The sequence below is a fragment of the Macaca thibetana genome, chromosome 15, assembly GCF_024542745.1.
Source record: "Macaca thibetana thibetana isolate TM-01 chromosome 15, ASM2454274v1, whole genome shotgun sequence".
Taxonomy (NCBI): Eukaryota; Metazoa; Chordata; class Mammalia; order Primates; family Cercopithecidae; genus Macaca; species Macaca thibetana.
The window spans coordinates 87,183,371-87,205,544 of NC_065592.1; the positions used below are offsets into that span (position 1 = coordinate 87,183,371).

At 40.4% G+C, this 22,174-nt stretch overlaps 1 protein-coding gene across 6 annotated transcripts in view; it reads right to left on the reverse strand.

Moving 5' to 3' along the window:
• Positions 1-22,174, reverse strand: part of TRPM6 (transient receptor potential cation channel subfamily M member 6) — a 193,504-nt gene that overhangs the window by 60,384 nt on the left and 110,946 nt on the right. For 5 of the 6 annotated variants that reach the window (XM_050761467.1, XM_050761466.1, XM_050761470.1 and 2 more), the window contains 7 exons: positions 20,735-20,887; positions 16,277-16,423; positions 12,607-12,735; positions 10,330-10,581; positions 7,451-7,625; positions 7,135-7,249; positions 1,759-1,952 (listed from right to left, as the gene is read on the reverse strand). In XM_050761467.1, the coding sequence (XP_050617424.1) occupies positions 1,759-1,952; positions 7,135-7,249; positions 7,451-7,625; positions 10,330-10,581; positions 12,607-12,735; positions 16,277-16,423; positions 20,735-20,887 (1,165 nt within the window). The remainder of the gene's footprint in view (positions 1-1,758; positions 1,953-7,134; positions 7,250-7,450; positions 7,626-10,329; positions 10,582-12,606; positions 12,736-16,276; positions 16,424-20,734; positions 20,888-22,174) is intronic. The other variant, XM_050761468.1, reaches the window with a different exon arrangement.

Below are 22,174 nucleotides of genomic sequence, written 5' to 3' on the forward strand. Positions count from 1 at the left end.
TCAAGAATGTTCCAGAAAGCTCAGGGTGAATTCATTGTAAACTTTACTCGAGTTTTTATGAAATCATCCTATAAGCACAGACCAAGGTAAACCCAGGAAACGTTCTTTCATGTGGTACTAGGAAGTCTGAGCAAATCCTAGTCAATTCCAGAATTTATCAAGCAATTCACACTGTGCTATCAGGTTGCAATGGTTCTGCAGCCAAAGCGTGGGACATCTCTCTACTAGCAGCCTGAAATTTACAGTATAATTATAAGCCTTCAAGTTAACTTCAGTTATGCTTTGGCTTTCGTACAAAGGCTGAATCTCTTGGTCAGGGAGTGGGGTATGAAAAAGAAAAGAAAAAATCTTCAAAGTGAGTTAGGAGGAGAAAAAATACGTCACAGAGTCACCTACCACCAGCAAAAGCATATCACCCTGTTAATCCCATAATATACTGCAGGGGATGACCTGTCCCCCTAAGAACCCACCTAAACACATAAACAGCCCACTGTCCCTTAGCTGAAACTCCTGGAATCCAGAGTATTTTAGAATTCAGAACTGTTCTTTTCTAGTTTCAGAAAGTTAATACAGTGAATATATCATAAATGAAGTGAAATCCCTAGTTAAGGTTAAAGCAATCCCTAAAATCAAACATATTACTATTTTCTTCAGCAACATCAATGAATATTCATACTCCAAGAAATAAAGAAAATAAATGGCTTCACATCAATTCTTATCAGCCTTTTTTTGCCAAATAAGTTTTTCCTCAATTTATGAAGAAAAAAGGCTTTCAGTTTTCAGAGGTATTTTAGATTTAGGAATTGGGAAAAGGATTGTGTATTTATGCCACCTGCTTCCTGTATTTCTGGGAACTATCTAGAAATGGGCCTGGTACCAACTGTGGAATTGCTTGATAGGAACTACAGAAGATTTGTAAAACCACCAAATGCAATGTTCTCTGACAACAATTAGTATGATAGTCATATCATGCAGTGAAGATCTGGCTAAACAAGATGAATTAGGAAAACCTCAAAATACATAGGCTTATGCTTTGTAAAAACAGAAGTCAGAATCCCCATTTCCGCATCTTGACTCACAGTGTTGCCCAGGCTGAAGTGCAGTGGCTATTCACAGGCACGATCATGGCGCACCCCAGCTTTAAACTTCTGAGCTCAAGCAATTCTTGTGCCTCAGCCTCCTGAGTAGCTAGGACTACAGGCATGCACTACTGCACCCAGTCTCTGAGTTGAGGTTCTTGAAAATAAGAAACATCCATTTCAGAATCACCTCCATGCTCAGTAGATTAGAGAATCAGAGGACCATGACTCTGGTTAATAAGTTAAGCCCAGCTTTGCTTATCTTTTCTCTCAGACCCCAAGGCCTTCTGTAACTCCATTCTGTCTGAATTCCATCTTCCACAACAAGGAGAACAGTACAGGTCACAGGACTACTCTCTAGGAGTTATTCTGATGAGTTCTCTGGTCAGCAGAGAAAACACAGGTTTTCCATGTAACCTAAAGCCTTTACACAATCAAGCAGAGATTCTCTTCCTACCTATTCCTTTCTAAGTATCCATTGATCTTGGCAAAAGGCACTGCGACCTCATAATGAGGTCAATATATTTACTTAGACCCAGGGCATCAGCTGATATTCTATTGTCAGGGAACTCCCAGAGCCCCCCAGTGCCCTGAACTTAACTTATAATACTCCGGTGCATCTTTGCCTTGAATCTGTACTTTTTGCTCTCTTCCTCCTGCCTCACACAGAAAAACTTACTTAATCCAACGTCACCTTCTTCTTGGTCATGAGGAGCTCGATGACAGCACAGGCGGCGGAGGAGAAGGCCCACGTGGCTCAGCAGGATGAGAGGTGGGGGCAGCCAGGGCTTCTCGAGGTAGGTCATGATATAGCGATAGCGGTTGTATTTCCACAGGTTATTTGAAATGGATTCCATATCTAAGTAAACGTTGCTGTAAGATGAAGTAAGGGAGGGACAATGTTTTAATATGAAGTCTTGAAAGGTAACAGATTCTATATTTTCCAACATTTATGATTAGTTCACCTGACATTACCAGCAGTTACCCAACACAAATACTATCCACTGTGTTTACGATTCTTCTTCCACCAAACAAAATATATTAGCTACCTTCTACAATCAAACATGCTAATCAGAATAACAAGCAAAAGGCAGACATTACAATCAGAGAAAAGAAAATGTCAACGTTTTCAGTGTAATGAACAGAAAATCTGTTCTGGAACTCAACACTATTCTCAAGTCACCATCTCTTCTCACATAAAAGCTCTTTTTCAGTCCATAATTCATCGTTTATGGGAAACAGATTTAATGTTCCTCTGTATCATCTATCTAATGTCAAATGTGAGAACTGCTAGAAAAATCCCAGTTAAAACATGCAAACAGAATGGTGTAAATGAAGAAATGGAAGAAGAATCAATTCATCTTAAATCAAAAAGCAGAGCTTCTATGAAAATCCAGACAAATTATTTAGATTAACTTTACAATAAAAGTAACTCCTTATTGGTAGGTCACTTTGTAGCTGTAACATGGAGATAGAACAGTGAATATTGATATTATAGAACTTGCCATGGGGGTAATGACTGGGGCTACGGTTATTCTGAAACAATAGATCATCCTTAACTACTTAACTTTAAGTATATAATATGATATAAGAGGAACACAGTAAAATGTCCATCTTAATATTGTGCATAAACTAACAAAATTTAGTTTCTTTTTTAAGAAAAAGAGTAGAACTTGAGGAAGGTAGCCAAATTTAGCAAATAAAAACACAGATAACCCTAAACTTGAACAGTGATAAAGGAAAGGAACCAGGATTATCCTGGAGAACACCATCTTTGGGTAAGAATAGAAGTTTCTCAGAATCCATACAGAAGGTGACTGAAACATAGATGACTGGGTTATCTCAGTAGTTCTCAAGCATATTCTCTGAACCAGCAGCGTCAGCATCACCTGAGAACATGTCAGAAATGCACATTTTGGGGTCCTGGTCAATGAGTGAGAAACTCTAGGGTTGCACATGCTATTAATAGTTGTTTCACTCCAACATGACAACAGCCTTCCACCAGCAGGTCGGCGTATTTAATTTTGTTTGTTTATTTTTGGTTTTTTCAATTATTTTATAAAGAATTGTCTATAACTGGCTCCTGGACAAGTAGTCAGATCTGGGGTTGGTCAGTTTGTGTGGTCTTCAGTGTGTTCATCTCTAACATGAGAAATTTGTCCTATGCGAGGATTTCTTAACTTCTTTTTTGACACTGGACGTTTGTTTCTGTCGTTGTCGTTGGCCAGGAGGCTCAAAAAGAGGCCTTTATTTATCTAGCTCAAAGTATACACTATCAGAGTCTTGTTTGGTACTCCTTCTACTAAAATAGTTCAAATCAATGTTTCTACCACTGTATCAAAAAGTTCTATTCTTTTTTGTCTCCCCACATCAGAGTGGTTGAATACAAGGTAGAAACAGGCCGAGAGTCCATAGGCTCCCAGCTCTAAACAGTGCCACGGCAGGAAGGGGTGGCTCCGGGTCTCACTATGGCACCTTCTACAGAAAATAGACGTAGCTGCTGGGCCCGGGGACAGAAACCAGACAATTCAGTCCATCTCCAAAAAGCAGCACAAATACTTTCCCCGCACTGTATGAAAAATACACACCTCTAGCACTCTGCAGTTGCGCATTTAGTTTTCTTTAAGAAAAAATCAAATCAGTAGTATGTATCCTGTTTCCTCAAGTTTCAAGAAAAAAAAATGAAAGGTCACTTTTTTCTCTTTAAACACTGATGTGTAGCTAGCAACTTGGATAAAAAGGTGCCACCCTACAAAATGTGCTCAGCATGTTCTGATGCCAGGATGGGCTTGGCCGCCTGGGCTGGGGCTAGAAAGGAGACCTCCATCCGTCCCAGTGGAAACGGAAGTCGAGTGTCCATGCTGCATTTGGCTTCAAGATCGAGAATCAGAGCCTTTAAAATGGAGAGGGGGCATCTGAAAGGGCACCCCCACTGGGGGCTTCCAGAGCTAAGGCTCCAGAATGAAGGGGTCGCCCTGCCAGTGACAGAGCTGGGAGTCACTCTGAGCTGCAGCGTCCCCAGGATCCCCTTGTGGGAGGCCCTATCTGACCCTCTCCAGCCCATGGCTCTCTGCAACTGCCACCTGTACTCAGGTATATAGCTTCGTTGCTGCTGGCTTTTAAAATCAGCTATTATATTTGAGATGTGACTGTCACCAACAGAGTTCTCTCCTAAAAAGCCATCCCAGTGCTGTGTTGGCTCAGGGGGCACCGGCTTTGTGCTGCCTCTGTAACAGGCAGGAGAGTTCTCAAAGCAATGTTCCCCTGATCCCTGGACGCCACTGCAGCATTAGGGACAGGATCAGTCCCCTGGAGGGGAAAGGTGGCTTCAAGGCTGTTCTCTGGGCCATTTGCAGGAGATCTGCAGGTACCAGGAGCCTGTACTTATTGCTGCTTTCAGTGGTGGCCAAGCCAACCAGACCCAAACATGAGGCACACGGGCTCCCTGACTTGGCTGCCACTCAAAATTGACCCACAACCCTTGGGCTGCTCTGCAGTTCTTTGGACTCCAAGACCCAGAAGGGCCTCTGCTCAGCTGCCCACTTGGGCAAGACTCACTGGGTACCATGACCAGCAGGCGTTCACCCAACCTCGAGTGTACACCTCTAGTGACTGGGAGCACACCACCTGACCGGGTGACACTCCTTCCCAAAGGACCTTCCCAACAACAGAGGTCCAAAGAGCCTCCTGGTGACACCCACAGCAGGAGCGTCATGCCATCCCATCACCAGCACCCACTTACCTGCCTGGGGCTAAGATGGGGGGTGTCAGCCTTTCCCCTGAGAGCAAACGGGCAATGAGACACTGGACATTTTTAATAAATAAAAATCTCAGACTACCAGCCTGGGCAACATGGCGAAACCCTGTCTCTACCAAAAATACAAAATTCAGCTGGGCATGATGGCACACACCTGTGGCCCCAGCTACTCAGGAGGCTGAGGTGGGAGGATCGCTTGAACCAGGGAGGCGGAGGTTACAGTGAACTGAGATCACACCATTGCACCACTGCAGCCTGAGTGACAGAGTGAGACCCTGTCTCCCCTCACGCCCCCCCAAAAAACTCAGACCCTTTTATTATTTGATATATAAAAATAGCTATTATAACTAAACACCAGCAAATATTCTAAGTTCCTAAAATGGTTGGGCTAAGAGAACTGATGACTATCGTATAACAAGTAGGAAGGTATGTCTTCCCCATGTACAGGTAACAACACAGCAGTCACTTTTTTTTTTTTAAGAATTCTGATTTACTTTGCCTAACTCTCAACCTGTGTCTTCCCTCCTTTCATTACTTATACTGCATAAATTGATTTTCTCTTTTCTTATCTTTTTCTCTTTGGTAAGGTAAACAAGGAATCAAATACCTAGCACAGTGTCTGGCATTTAAGAGGCATCTAGAAAATATGAGTTTCTTCCCATTGCTTCACTTGGTTTCTTTTGTCTACAAAACAAATACGTGTCAGGCACTCTTTTCAGTGTTTGAGATAAATTGCTTGCTTCTGAGCAAGACGAGAAGAGGTGACGAAGTGGGCCATACCGGTAGCTGCAGGAAGAGCATTCTAGGCAGAGGGAATAGCAAGCACAAAGGCACCTGTGTGGTCTGAAAAACTGAGGGGCCAATGTGGTTGGAGAGGAATGGGTCAGGGGAAGAGTAGTGTGATGCATGATTTAGGAAGTGACAGCTGGGCGCAGTGGCTCATGCCTGTAAGCCCAACACTTTGGGAGGCCAAGGCAGGTGGATCACGAGGTCAGGAGTTCGAGACCAGCCTGGCCAACATGGTGAAACCCTGTCTCTGCTAAAAATACAAAAATTAGCCGGGTGTGGTGGCGTGCACCTGTAGTCCCAGCTACTGAGGAGGCTGAGGCAGAAGAATCACTTGAACATGGGAGGCAAAGGTTGCAGTGAGCCAAGATCACCTCTGCAGTCCAGCCTGGGCAACAGAGAGACTCCACAAAAAAAAAAAAAAAAAAAGAAGTGACAGGGGTCATGTGTGGTGGCTCACACCTGTAATCCCAGCACTTTGGGAGGCTGAGGCAGGTGGATCACTTGAGGTCAGGAGTTTGAGACCAGCCTGGTCAACATGGTGAAACTCCATCTCTACTAAAAACATAAAAATTAGCCAGGCGTGGTGGCAGGCACCTGTAATCCCAGATACTTGGGAGGCTGAGGCAGGAGAATTGCTTGAACCCAGGAGGCAGAGGTTGTGATGAGCTGGGGTCACACCACTGCACTCCAGCCTGGGCAACAGAGCAAGACTCCATCTCAGAAAGAAAAAGAAAGAAAGGAAAAGGAAAAGGAAAGGAAAGGAAAAGAAGAAAGGAAGAGAGAGAGAGAAAGAGAAAACAGAGAACAGGGGAAGCTGGGAGCAAGTGAAGAAAGCATATCAAGAACTCCTTCGCCAACCTGCAATTCCATCACTTGCTATCCTTTCATAATTCGAACTTACTGCCTAATCACAACTCAAGATCTCCTTGCATTTTGATGTTGTTACATTGTACTTTCCCTCCACAGTCAGTCCTCCATATCTGTGGGTTCTGCATCTGTGAATTCAAACAACCACAGATTGAAAATATTTGGGTAAAAGAAAAGGATGATTGTGTCTGTGCTGAACATGCAGAGACATTTTATCTTTGTCATTATTCCCTCAACAATACAGTATAGCAACCATTTACATTGCATTTACACTACATTAGGTATCATAGATAATTTAGAGATGTTTTAAAGTATATAGGAGGATGTGCATAGGTTATATGAAACACTACACCATTTTCTATAAGGGACTGGAGCATCCATAGAATTTAGTATCCGCAGGGGGTCCTGGAACCAGCCCTCCACAGATAACGATGGATGATTGCATTTATTATTTCACCATTTCCCACGCTCTGCGTCCTTCTTACCAGTAGTTTTATGCACATATTTCAAAACAATAATAATAAAACATAGAACACACAAAAATCAAAGGTTACATACTCAAAGTACATGTGAATCTACTCAACATATCTGCTCACATTTCTTATTTAAATAAAATAATCATATTTAATTGAAATAACCTACTTGAAGAAAGCAATCAACAGGTTCACCATGATGATATATTGCACGAAGAGGTAGACAGCTTGCAAGAATGGAGTAAGAAAAGAACCAGGAGGGCAGGATGGCTGGCTTGAACAAACTACAAATAAAGAATTTTAAAAGAATGAGAGATAAGATGAATCACAGTCCTGCCACTCTAGACAAACATTTAGCACATTAACTGCACAGGATACCATAAATTCAAACATTTTTAGATTTAGATGATTGTTTTTCAGATTTATTTTACTCTTGCTAACTATGAAGGCACAATTTCTGCAAGATGGCAAAATCCCATACACACCATCTATGTCTCCAGCATAGACTTCTCCGTATATCATCCAGTATGGCTCAAATACAATATCTCGAGCTAGGCTCCAAGATGGTGGCTCCTTTGGTGAAAGGATGGCCTTGCGTGCCACTCCAAAGCTCAGCAAGACTATGGCCATGATGATCACAATATAGAACATGTTTGCTGTCTGCAAAAGAGCATAGCACAACCAGAATTTTACCACAGATTTGAAGTTCAAAAGAAACCAAACACCAGCAACCATCACAATTATACCTGCAAATAGTAAGATTGTCTAGTCATTGACTAAAACACCCTTGCCCACGAAACAGCTAGACTTTCTTTGGCTAAACTCTTTTGTTTTCTCACACAGTATGTATTTCAAGTCAACGTGGTCTATGGAATAACATAAATGTGCTGAGAGGAGAGAATCTGTTCTTCTTTGTTTAAGCAGTAATGAATTGTGAACACTTTTTGATTAGCTAATATCCAACTTTGCCCCCACTTGAACCAGAGGTTAGGAAAATTAAAAAAAAAAAAAATAGGGTATTGTTGAATTCATCCAAAGGCTCCTTATTCCCAGAATTGTCTTCAGGAATTGATTACAGTCTAAGAAACTGATCAAGCCAGTTTAATTCCATCTATTAAATGTACATCAACTCAATCCATTAGTTTACTGTAACAGAGAGAGCGTTCACCACAATTCCCATCAGTATTTCCAGAGGTGCTCTACGTCTCTTAGCTTCCCTTCCATTAGGCTGGGGCTGTGAAACCTATTCCAACCAGTGGGCTGTGGTCTGATGGTGACTTGGGCACTTCTTGTCCAGAGCAGTTAAAAGCCATTAGACTTTCTCCATCCCTCTTACTCCCTGCCATAGACCTCAGGAGCCAAATGTTCACATAGCTATGTCACAAGACAAAGGGATCTGAGTCACTGCATAGAGGACAGCCCCCATGAGCTCTCACCAAACCTTGCATTAGGCAGAAATACCTTTGTGCTAAGTCGCTGAAATATACTGGTTATCTCGGCATAGCCTGTCTCATAAATACTAATGTCACCAAGACAAGAGAAAACCTTTCTGGTCTAAGAGAAAAACGTCAAATAGGAAAAATCTTTGGAGTCCTGGAGGTTGTCTCTTTTGTGTCTTCTTTGTTTGTTTGTCTTAGCACTACCCTTCATTCTCCAGAACTTGCCCCTTCCCTGCCAATAAGTATTCTAGAAGGAAAAGCCAAAGCTGATCTTGAGACACTGTACTTATTAAAGGGTAAGTCTTAGGTCCTTGTGAATAGCCAGATGGAAAAAGCCAGCCAGGCTCAGTAGCTCACGCCTGTAATCCCAGCACTTTGGGAGGCGGAGGTGAGCGGATCACTTGAGGTCAAGAGTTTGAGACTAGCCTGGCCAACATGGTGAAACCTCGTCTCTCCTAAAAAATAAAAAATTAACCGGGCATGGTGGCAAGCACCTGTAGTCCCTACTATAGGCTACTCGGGAGGCTAAGGTAGGAGAATCGCTTGAACACAGGAGGCGGAGGTTCCAGTGAGCGGAGATTGCACCACTGCACTCCATCCTGGACAACAGAGCAAGACTCAATCTCAGAAAAAAAAAATAAAAAGAAAAAAGAAAAAGTTGACACAACTGTACGGCAAGCTCAGATGACAGACTGGAGCTAGGTGGCCCAATTTTCAATCCCGGCTCCCCATATATTCCTTTGAGGAATTTACTTAACCTCCATTTCCTTGTATGTAAATGTGTGCAATAATACTACCTGTCTCCTCAAGTTGTTGCTAAGATGAAATGAGTTAATATACACTAAGTACCTAGAACAGTGTGTGGCCTATAGTCAGCACGATTCAAGAGCGTGATGGTAGGGGAGAGTCAGTGAGCGATACAAGAATAAACGGATATTTTAGCAGAAAATATCATTGGTAATAGCCTCACATGAATCTGGTCCTCAGGAATTACTGTGCTCAGAGACAGATTCGACTCAATCTCATACCATCTGGCCCTAATCAAAAGGGTAAGCTGAGTGTCCCAATCAACTAAATATGCAATATACTATCCAAGGTCATTTGCTAAATACAAGTTTGTGGTTACATGGAAGGCAGTGGTGACATGATCCTGCTCGCTGTGCTTCTATAAATAATTCCAAAATGGCCAGGCACAATGGCTCATGCCTGTAATCCCAGCACTTTGGGAGGCTGAGGCAGGAGGATCATTTGAGCTCAGGAGTTTGAAACCAGCCTGGGCAACATAGTGAGACCCTGTCTATATAAATAACAAAAAAGAATTAGCTTGGCACGATGGTGTGTGCCTCTGGTCCCAGCTACTCAGGAGGTTGAGGATTTCTTGAGCCTGGGAGGGTGAGGCTGCAGTGACCTGTGATCACACCACTGCACTCCAGTCTAGGTGACAGAGCAAGACCCTGTCTCAATAATGATGATGATAATAATAATAATTTCAAAAGTTAAACTATTGGATATAAACCATGAAGAACCATTAAAAAGAAGCCAGGCATGGTGGTGGATGCCTATAGTCCCAGCTACTCAGGAGGCTGAGATGGGAGGATCCCTTGAGCCCAGCAGTACAAATCTAGCTGGCACCACATAGCATGTTTACAAAGAACACTAGAACAACAGGGTGACTACAGTTAATAATGAATTGTACATTTAAAAATAACTGAAAGAGTCTATGTGAGTTGTTTGTAACACAAAGGATTAACGCTTGAGGTAATGAAAACCCCATTTACCCTGATGTGATTATTATGCATTGTATGCCTGTATCAAAATATTCCATATACCTCATAAATACATACACCTACTTATGTACCCACAAGAATTCTTTTAAACACAATTTTAAGAAAGAATACCAGGATATAAAACTAGACTGTACTCACCATTTTTGCAATCATGGTCACATATGGACCTGCATGTTGATTCACGGCAAAGAAGTCCAGGAGCCGTGAGAACCAGAATATGATGTCTATGCAGTAGATCAGTCTTCCCGCTGTGTGAAAAGGAGGGTCACCCCATCGAAGGGCGAAGCCAACTGAAAACAGGCCAATGGCCACAGTTTCTGTTAAGTTCCAGTACTCACTAATCCATACCTTCACCTTTTGAGTAAACTTCCCGGGCTCTGAAGTACAGATCTAAAAGAAGGAAGAAGGAAACTTAAAAAAGGAGGTACAACCAAAGAATCCCGTTAATATGATCTTCTTAAATACACAAACTATTCATTTAAAGAGTAATCTAAACCATGCCAAACCTTAAAACACTCGGGGATTTCAGAGACTTAAGTTATCAGTAATGAATTATTTAAACAATGCTATAAAGATATAATTTAATGCATTCGATAATGCTAGATTGTCACTTGAAACCCCAACTGGAACTAAAAAAAAAAATAGAAAGCACTTTTTCTAGCTTTAAATAATCCTGAAATAGCATTAGGAAACACCAAGACATTTTAAAACTCAATATTGCAATGGATCTGTATAGATACGATTTCATTTCAGGAGGCACAGCAGGGTGCAAAGAACACTGGATGGAGCAAGGAATCCTGTAATCCAGTCCGACTACTGCTATTTAGTGAGATTCTACCAAGAATGTGATATTGGGCTGGGTGTGGTGGCATACGCCTGTCATTCCAGCACTTTGGGAGGCTGAGGCAGGAGGATCACTTGAGGTCACGAGTTCAAGACCATCCTGGTCAACATTGTGAAACCCTGTCTCTGCTAAAAATACAAAAATTAGCCTGGTGTGGTGGCAGGCACCTGTAATCCCAGCTACTCCGGAGGCTGAGGCAGGAGAATTGCCTGAACCTGGGAGGCACAGGTTGCAGTGAGCCGAGATCTCACCACTGCACTCCAGCCTGGGTGACGGAGCAAGACTCCATCTCAAAGACAAAAACAAAACAAAAAAAAAGAATGTGATATTGGAACTCACTAAGAAAAGAAAATACATATCACCATATCAGACAAATGGAAATGTAAAATAGTACACCTATTTTCCCTGAAGCATTAAAAAAGTGGTACAATTCAGATAACTATCTGTTTCTCTCTTGACTTATTTTCTATAATCTATAAACTCCACATAGGAATTAGCAGGCAACATAGGTATAATTACAAAGAATATAACTATATAATGTTGGTTATATTACCTCTAGGACAAAATAAATATAGGTAAATACACACACATAGAGACATATATTGACATCTAAAACAGTCTAAGTCATAAATATTTATGATTGCAGTTATAACTTACAGGAATGTTAGTTTTTGGTTTTGGTTTTGTTTTTGTTTGAGACGGAGTCCTGCTGTGTCACCCAGACTGGAGGGCAGTGGCACGATCTCGGCTCACTGCAACCTCCACTTCCTGGATTCAAGCAATTCTCCTGCCTTAGCCTCCCAAGTAGCTGGGATTACAGACGCGTGCCACCACGCTCGGCTAATTTTTTGTATTTTTAGTAGAGATGGGGTTTCACCATGTTAGCCAAGAGAGTCTTGATCTCCTGACCTCATGATCTGCCTGCCTCAGGTGCTGGGATTACAAGCATGAGCCACCACACCCTGCCCCCACCCCGCTTTTTTTTTAAGTAACTCATTACAAACTAGAAATTTTTACAAGTTTTGTTTTTTCGCTTCTTGGATTATCTGCCTCAGGGAGATTTCCAGCTTCAATTTTCAAAGTGTTTGGTAGGAGCTTTCAAAAGCTATAAACATATTCCTTACATATTGCACGTCAGCCATTTATGTCACTCATTAGATGAAATTGATAATATGAAAGTAATGCAAGGCAATAAAAATCAACCCCACCAAAAAAAAAAAAAAAAAAAAAAAAAAAAACCCTGGGGGAAATCAAATAGTTGGAGGGTTTAATACAATTCTATGGCATCATCTATCCTTTAGGATTGGTAAACACACCAGGATATCTGCTTCAAAGATAACTGCTTCCAAAGTGCACCAACCAACAGAAAGCAGCTGACAAGGATAAAGGGCTGGAATCAAGGATTCTCCCCCAAATAAACTTCTTGCAGCATGTAAGTCAAGGTCAGTGTTTCCTGTCTTCCCCCATCCTTGACGTGTCCATTTTCATCATCAGAGCCAAGGAGTCTTTTAGTGGACACCTGCAGAAGCCGAGGGCATATGTGGAAGATAAAGGTAGATGGCAGAACTCACCCCCCTGACCGCCTCAATAGCATTGGTGAAGATGTAAATGCTAACAAGCCACTCCTGCGCGCTGGGCTGGGGCTGCATCTCCACCAACACGGTGTAAGTGAACAGCATGAGGAATGCCAAATACGCCATCTGTGAGGAGGACACACATTCCCCAGACGTGAGTGAGAGCAAGCATAGAGCACGCCAAGCAGACGCAGATGGAGCAGAAACCCAGGCATGAACTTCAACACGATAACACGAACACATAACTAGGACCACCTTTGGGTTATCGATGACCTAGTATCAAGGAAAGCACAACAATCCATAGTCTTCTAGTCTAGGATTTAGAGGCAGGAATGAAATCACTGTTCTCAGATGCATGGAAGGACACACTGTATTGTTCTGCTGGCTCCTGACTGGCATTTCCAGGACCCTGCACGTCCAACAGGGGCGCTGGCAGGCTAACAGCAAGCCCAGGAGGAATCACAGGCCTTCCCCTCCATCTCAAACACAGAAAGAAAACGTGTGTGAAGCATGCCAGATCTTCAGTGGCAATAGATGCTTATTTTCAAATACAACGAACTGTGGCATTTACCACTGCTGGGAGTTCTATTTTATGTTGATTAAAATGCTGTTTAATACAAAAGTTGTGTCCAACTGTGAGCCCTTTTAATTAAGGACTGTTTGTCAATATTTATATCTTCAGCACTCAGCACTCTGCCTGACACATGGTAGACATTCAATAAATGTTTGTCTAATTACTGTGTATATCTATGTATGCCTAGATTTCCAAAGTCTTGAAAGAATTAAGACATAGCGATCACACATATAGATACATAGTGATTAATAGCTTTGTAATCTTATCCAATATTCTTATCTTCTTAAGATATGTTCCCAGAAGCAGAATATCTGCCCATGCACATTGAAAACTGTGACAAATATTACTAAATTTTCCGACAGAAAGGCTTTACCAGTTTACACTATTATCAACAATGTATGAGACTTCAGTCCTCTAATAACCTCACAGACAACACACAGTGCTCACTGATCAACACTTGCATTTAAAAACCTCGTATCGGCTGGACACGGTGGCTCACGCCTATAATTCCAGCCCTTTGGGAGGCCAAGGTGGGCGGATCACCTGAGGTTAGGACTTCGAGACCGGCCTGGCCAACACGGTGAAACCCCGTCTCTACTAAAAATACAAAAAATTAGCTGGGCATGGTGGTGTGCACCTGAAACCCCAGCCACTCAGGAGGCTGAGGTAAGAGAATCTTTTAAACCCAGATGGCCAAGGTTGCAGTGAGCTGAGATTGCGCCATTGCACTCCAGCCTGGGTGACAGAGAGAGACTCCGTCTCAAAAAAAAAAAAAAAAAAAAAAAATCAGTTGAGAGAAAAATGTGTGTGTGTGTGTTCATTCTCATAAAAGCATATTATTTTAACCTTGATCCCTATTTCTCATATATTTTTATCTACCTACATGGGTAACTCTGCTTCTAACTTTAGTTCTGCACAGATAACATAGAGAATAGCTTAAACCATTTCTAACTATATAAGAATGGTATTATTGACAATAGGTGGTCTTTTAGGTAGTCATAATGGATAATAGTACCTATGATTTAAGGAGGTGTAGAAGAGAAGCATGTAAGAAAGTAAAGGTAAATTTCAGTAATTCTATACTTCTCTTGATTTATATCTCAAAGTCTGAGTATTTTTGATGACTCCTCAAGGACATACTTTAAGTTAATTTGTTCTATCAAGCATTTAAGTATTTTTGTCATTGGTTTCAGCATGGCTAGACAATTGACTCCTTAACTTTTACTCTGAGGTTCAGACCTTAGCCCATTTGTCTGTATATATTTTATTATTTGTATTTTACTATCTCCATACACTGATTCCTTATACTGGACTCATTTACATACATCAATGTTCTCCCCTACATAACTGCAAGCTGCTTGAAGTCAGTATTGATGTTTGGCAATGTCTTCTTCTCACCGCCCCCTCTGCTGCCTAGTATACTATGTCTTAAAGACAGCAGTCAGCTCTCAGTAAAATCAAATTGAATGACCTGAACCTTAGGTTACCCTGAGCCATAACTTTCTTTCTAATATGTATAGTGTACGACTATCTGAATCTGGAAGATTTATAAGCAAAAGACTACAAACAAATTCTATAAGTAGATATTCAGATTGAGAAAGTAGCCCACAATTCCTCTACTTGAGAACAGGTTGGATTCCTAAAGGCTATGTTAAGTCCGTTTACTCATTAGTCCAAAGTGGCATTACACAAAGGCTACAAGCAACCGAAGCACTCACACCTAGGTAAAATTAAGCACTAAACACTCTGGACATTGGCAGTATTGCTTTTGACTCTTTTTGTTTCGTTCCAATTATTAAAAACACCATGGTGAGCAGATCTGGCTGGTTTTGTGCTATTGCTTAGCTTTGTTCCTGTTTCTTAAAGCTCCTGAGCTAGAAATTTCCAAGGGAAGAAATGCCTGAATACGCTTTTCCCAATGGTATGACAATGGTTAAAACTCTCCCAGCACTCCTGTCAGAGTCTTTCGTATATGTTGTTGCATGTTACAAAAATAGCAAAACCTCATTGTTTGAAAGCAGATGTGATTTTTGGAAACAGATAAAAATCATACACAGCTATGTACTTATTCAATAAGTATAGGAAATAAGTGTGTGGTTGGCCAGGTAAATATTTGGAAATACAACACATTTAGATAAATATCCTTTTATAGTCACACTTCAAATGTTTTAGATGTACAAACTCTTGGCCATGAGCTATTTAAGTATAGATAAGCATAAGAAAAATAAATGCTATGGGAGCACATGTTCTCAGGATCTCCTGAGGGCTGTGTCGTGGAAAAAATATTTAAAAAAAAAGAAAAGAAAACTTATGAAATAAATGTGAAAAGCACTCAACACATCTAAAGCATAGTTCATGCTTTCTCTGTCGCTCTACTATCCATAATAGATTTGGTATTTGTTCACACAGTTCAGCTTCTAAAATATTTCATTTTCTCTATATATTTATAAGCATATACTACTGAAGACAAAAAAAACACTTGCATCATTTTCTATCTATATAACACATTCCTACGAAGAAAATGCTGATTCAATTGCTGATTTTCTAAGAACCCACCCACCTATTGCTTAATTCTACAAACACTGCTGTTAATTTGGTTGTTCTACAGATCTTGAATGCTCAGTCTCCCTTCAAATGGTAAGGTTTTACCATTTTGTGAATGTGCAACAACATATTTGAGGGACTCTGATAGGAACGCCAAGAGAGTTTTAACCACAGTCACATTGTTAAGAAAAGAATATTCCAGTGTTTCTTTCCATGGAAATTCCTAGCTTAGGAGTTTTTAGAGACAGAAGCAACGTTAACCAGTAGGGCAAAGCCAGCTAGATCTTCCCACAATAACAGTGCTAACTCTTAGCACTCAAAGAGAGAAGAAAATGCTTGTTCTCAAACTCCAAAAAGTAGGCGAGCTCCACCCTAACCTCTCCCTGCCTTCCTCCAGTCTTCTTTGCTACCTACTTTGTCATGCCCTCGCTTTTTTTTAACTAGGTTTCTACATTTTTATTGCAAAGTGGCAAATCAGGCATATTATCAATATCATCACTAGCTATCAACCATCATTCATCCGACATATATTGTTGTAATGAGACCAACCGTATAAAACCAAAACTTGACAATTGGAGCACTGTAGAACTCATAGACTTTCCTGGTCCATGGAAGGTGCTGGGGCCCACTTTCCAAACCAAAATGCTGATTTTCATCCAGTTTCTCATCATGGCCCCTTTCCAAATCATACTCTTTCTATAAAATAAACAAATAATCATTTTCTTGTCAGCCGCTTAACTAAAATAGTGACAAGCATGAACATCCAAAAAATATCATAAATAATATATTAGAAATTAATTGGCTGGGCATGGTGGCTCACACCTGTAATCCCAGCACTTCGGGAGGCCGAAGTGGGCAGATCACCTGAGGTCAGGAGTTCGAGACCAGCCTGGCCAACATGGAGAAACCCTGCCTCTACTAAAAATATAAAAATGAATCGAGTGTGGTGGCACATAACTGTAATCCCAGCTACTTGGGAGGTTGAGGCAGGAGAATCGCTTGAACCTGGGAGGCGGAGGTTGCAGTGAGCCGAGATCATGCCACCGCACTCCAGCCTGGGTGACAGAGCAAGACTCTGTCTCAAAATAATAATAATAATAATAATAATAATTGGGCACCCATATGCCAAATTATAATCTTACCTTTGAAGGGAGAGAAAACTATATGTATTGTATAAATTATTGGCCAGGTAAAACATATGAGTTATTTCTGAAGTGCAAGCTGACTCTGTAGTAATCAAACCCAAAGTAAGAGTAGTTCCAAGGATTTAAAAACTGGTCCCTGTTCTCAATCTCTTTTTTTTTTTTTTTTGGTGAGATGGAGTCTTGCTCTTGTCACCCAGGCTGGAGTGCAATGGCATGCTCTCGGCTCACTGCAACCTCCGCCTCCCAGGTTCAAGAGATTCTCGTACCTCAGCCTCCCAACTGGGCTTACAGTCACCCGCCACCACACCCAGCTAATTTTTGTATGTTTTTAAATTTTGGAACCTAAGGATACTCATAAAATCCCTGTGAAATCAGTAATGAACAATACAATGATTTCCTTAACACATAAGAACAAATTGAGCATCCATTGATGATGCATGGCCATTCCTTGTCATAGGAAATTCAGGTACTGTATTAGTTTTAGGATTCTGACCTTCGATAGCTTCCCCACTGATTTATAGCAGAGGGTCTGTTTGCCTGCAGTTCACGTGCTTTCTGAGCTTCTAGAGTTCCTTGAACACCCTGCAACCATGTGCAAGTATTTGTGTTGTACATGCATTTTTCTGGGGAAAGAATCAGATTTTTCATCAACTACCCAAAAGGTATGTGTCAGTCCAAGGGAATTAACTCATGTAGAGAATTAGCAATGAGTATATGTAAGGCAGAGCAGGAGATGACTGAATGTGACTACACAAACACCCATGCAGAACGAGCTTTCAAAAGAGGAAGGAAAAGAAAAGAAGAGAAGAGAAGAGAAGAGAAGAGGAAAGAAGCACTTACAGGCTGGCTACCTTTTAGAAGCAGCAATATAAGGGTAGCAAAAGGGAAGCAAAAGCGATATCACTCTACTGTATAGATTTCTAGGTGGTTTTAGTTTTTTAATAGGAAATGTGTACTTTTTAATTTTTTAAAGTAATATTAAAAGAAAGGAATGTTCTCTGCTGCCTCTCAAACTAGTCCATTCTTGCAACCTAGCCACAAAAGTTATCTCTTTAATGTCAGACCTGCAAGGTTAGCAAAAATTTTTAAGCCAAGGAATGAATCAAATTTTGCTTGAGCTGTCCATATAATTGCAGAAAAATGTGATGTTTAAGGCCTCGGGCCTCTAGATGGGTTATCATCAGTGCCTGATCAATTATTCAATCATTTATTTCACTTTGGGCAGTGGGGTTGGGATTGTGACTTAGAAATGTAGGAATTGGCCCAGTTCCTAGCAGGTTTGAACCAGCCTAGAATTAAAATGGCATAAAACCAATGAGAAAAGTCATCACTTATGAGCTTTTAATGACATCAATACCACATCAGAAAGACCCCAGAAAGCAATTTAAGTAATGACTTTATTATTAAATAACTTCTCTTATTATTTTTCCAGGAGTGTTTCATTAGCTCTTAATTGCTCTTGACACTTTGGAGTGGATTATAAAGTGCTGATGGGGCCTGTCTCTAAGTTGAATTCAAAGACACCAATTGCTATAATGAAGACAACCTGAGAATATAAATTCAGATTTTTTTTTTTTTTTTTTTTTACTGAGAAGAAGGTAAAGACAAAAACATTTGGCTTGAATAACTTTTATATATATATCTCCCCTTACCCCCACACCCCCGACCACCCCACACTCTTTTTTTCTAATTGTAATCTGATACCAGCAGGTACACAGATTAAAGTTGTAACTACAACAATAAGTCTACTATGATCCATGTCTGTTTTGCATTGTATTGCAGTCATCTTTCCCACTTAATGATGCTCTGATAGAATAGATTTTGTTATATAGCTTTCTTAGTATTTCACTGTGATTTATTAACCTAAGACCAAGCTCATCTTTCCCCTTCTGAACCCACTCCCTCTCCAATTATCCTTGTGTCCCTTCAAGACGGCCTTGTTTAAAAGACCCTCTTCCTCTCCATGTCCATTGCTACTGACCCTGGTTAAAGGACTTACTGTTTCTCACCTGGATGGCTACCTCGGCCTATGTTCCCCCTGCTTCCAGCCAGTCTTCTTGCTAAACCATCCTATGCCCTGGAGGCAGAATAATTTCTCTAATAGTCAGATCATCTCACTACTCTGGCATACACATTCACTGGCTCTCCGTAACCTACAGAATAAAAATCATACTCCTTTACAGGATATACAAGAGTCTATATGATCTAGCCTCAGTCTACTTTCCAGTCATTCCTACAAGTACTCCCAGCTTGTCACATAACCCTCATAACCTAGATTCCAGCCGAACCATACCACTTGTGATGCTTTACATATGCCTTGCCACTTCCCAATTCCATGACCCTGCTTATAGTCTCCTTCTCACTGACATGCTCTTTTCCCTCTCCACATCCTCAAGTCAAGCTCAAACACCACCTCAATCATAAAACTGTCACCAAGCCCTAATCCTCACCTACTGACTCCTAATGGGAAGAGTCTTCTTCTGCTGTTGATTAACCCATTCTGCCATCTTACTATAATTTAGTCCTAAGAAAACTCATGTCATCAAAGGTCATGTTTTCAAGAGGTTATCAGCTAAAAAGATCTAAATTTCACATGGTAAAGTTATTCTGCCTGTAGAAATTTCAATAAGGAGTTTTATAAAACCTCAGTGAGCAAATGCAGTATTTGATGCTATACAGCTTCAGCTCCAGAATAATGGCTTTGCTTCTCCAATTACCAGAAATGCCTTCTTTATATTCATTATTACCCACTATTACCACAAGAAGACAACACAGTGACACTCTAAAGAGCATCTATGTATCACTTGCCTTCAGTTTCCTGCCACAATACACAATGCAAATTACATTCCTCAGCTAATAAATTGTATGACTTAATTAGTGTTATGAAATCTTATCTATCCCATCAAAAGTGCTGCCTCCACCCCTTACACCATGCCTAGAAAAATTCTAAAAACATAGCAGCTTATTAATACTTACTGCTTAAGTTAAATTTAAAGGCAAAAGGAAGATTATTGTTATGATTATAAGCCATTTATAATGAACAGACTTGAAACACTTTTTTTTTTTTTTGAGACGCAGTCTCGCTCTGTCGCCCAGGCTGGAGTGCAGTGGCGTGATCTCGGCTCACTGCAAGCTCCACCTCCCAGGTTCACGCCATTCTCCTGCCTCAGTCTCCCGAGTAGCTAGGACTACAGGCACCCACTAGGCCCAGCTAATTTTTTGTATTTTTAGTAGAGACGGGGTTTCACCGTGTTAGCCAGGATGGTCTCGATCTCCTGACCTCGTGATCTGCCCGCCTCGGCCTCCCAAACTGCTGGGGTTACAGGTGTGAACCACCGCGCCCGGCTGAAACACTTTTTCAATACCTGTTTTAATTGAACAATGGTGAAATACTGTGGATATTCTGTCTGATTATAAGCCCCACAGTGGAAGAGGCTGTATCTGCCTTAATTAATTCAGTGTCCACAGAACATCTAGCACATGTAAAGTGGCCACTAACGAGTCATTGAATTAATAAATTGGTATATGGCTATGTCCAAACCACATCTTTGATTTTGGCTTTGAAGTAGAAATAGGATATTTTGCTTAATTGTATATGGGGGTTAATTAGGTCTATTGTACATAGTAAACCTGACCATAGCATAATATGATTAAGATTATACAAGAGAACTAAATGCTTGATTGATCAGTCAGAGGCATTTTAAAATAACATATAACCCCAGGACCATCTGTCATCACTGGCCTGAAATAGAGGCAATGTAACTTTTGTTTAAAAGATGGCTAGATAAGTAAACTTTAAGGATGTGTATGTTTGCGTGCAGTCAATACAAAAAAATTCAGTTCATTATGATTTTGCACTAACCACAGAAGCACTTTCTTTGGAACTGCTGGCATTCTGGTCACTGTAATACCACATAAATTGGAAGTCCTGGGACTGGGGAACATGTGACATCTCAGCTTTGCTTTTAAATTCCAATGTCAAAATGGCAGGTGGTAAAATAATGCTTATAATAATCTGTAAAAAAAAAAAAAAAAAAAAAAAAGCAAAACAAAGTAGTAGGGACCATAAAAGCACATACTAGACAAATAACAAAATTAAGAATTTCAGTGTATAGAAAATGCCAGACCCATCCCAGTTCAATTTTCATCCTGTTTCTATAAATAATTTTTTGACTCAGCAACTTCAGTTCTAGTGTCTCCCTCAGAAATACTCATGAGTACAAGCATTTGCAGATAAGAATGTTCATTGCAGGACTATTTGTAAAAGCAAAACACTGGTGTCAACCTAAATGTCTATCTAGAGAGGGACAGCTGGTCTGGAATAACCTTTCCTCCTGTGCAACCATTAAAAAGGCAAAGGCAATGTTGAATATAATGAAAAGGTAGCCACGCTACATTGTTAAGTGAAAAAATCAAATTACAGTTATCTCTTGGTATCCAGCGGGGATTGGCGCCAGGACACCCCTGACCCCCGACCCCAAGGATACCAAAATCCAAGGCTGCTCAAGTCCCTGGTATAAAATGGTGTTGTTGTATTTCCATATAACCTGTGCACATCCTACCCTATACTTTAAACCATCTCTAGATTACTTATAATACCTAATACAATGTAAATGCTATATAAATAGTTGTTATACTGTATTGACTTTTCATTTGTATAACTTTTAATGTATTGTTATTTATTTGGGGGGTGTTTTTCCAAATATTTTTTATCTGAAGTTGATTAAATCTGCAGATGTGGAACCCATGGATATGAAGAGCCAACTGTATAGAAACATAGAGTGATCCCATTTTTATTAAAAAATAAAAGTAAAAACCTTAGCTATTTATATGCATATATATGCATTTAAAAGTTTAAAAATATGTATACTACACTGTAATTATTTACCTCTAGGAGTAGCAGGACAGGGCAGTGACAAGTATTATTTTTCAGTGAGCACACTGCTTAATGATATTTTAAAGCCATTAAGTACATATTACCACAAAAAACACATTAAAATTTGTTGATATTATAAAATCAAGGATCTAAAAGTATACCATCACCTTCTGTTAAATCCATCTCCCATCACTCATGTGTCTTTTCCCTACTAGTAAAACCCAAAGAAGGTATAGATCCAGACATCCACAAGTTTTTTTCATTATATTGCTATTATTCGTGAATTACTAACAGTCTTTTCAAAAAAATTTTTTAAGTTCAACTTGCATGGCCTTCCAAGGTAAAGAGTTTAAAAGATTTAATAAATGCTCTGATATCAACTTGATGAACATTACCTCTTTCAAGCTAAAAGCAGGCCTTAGTATT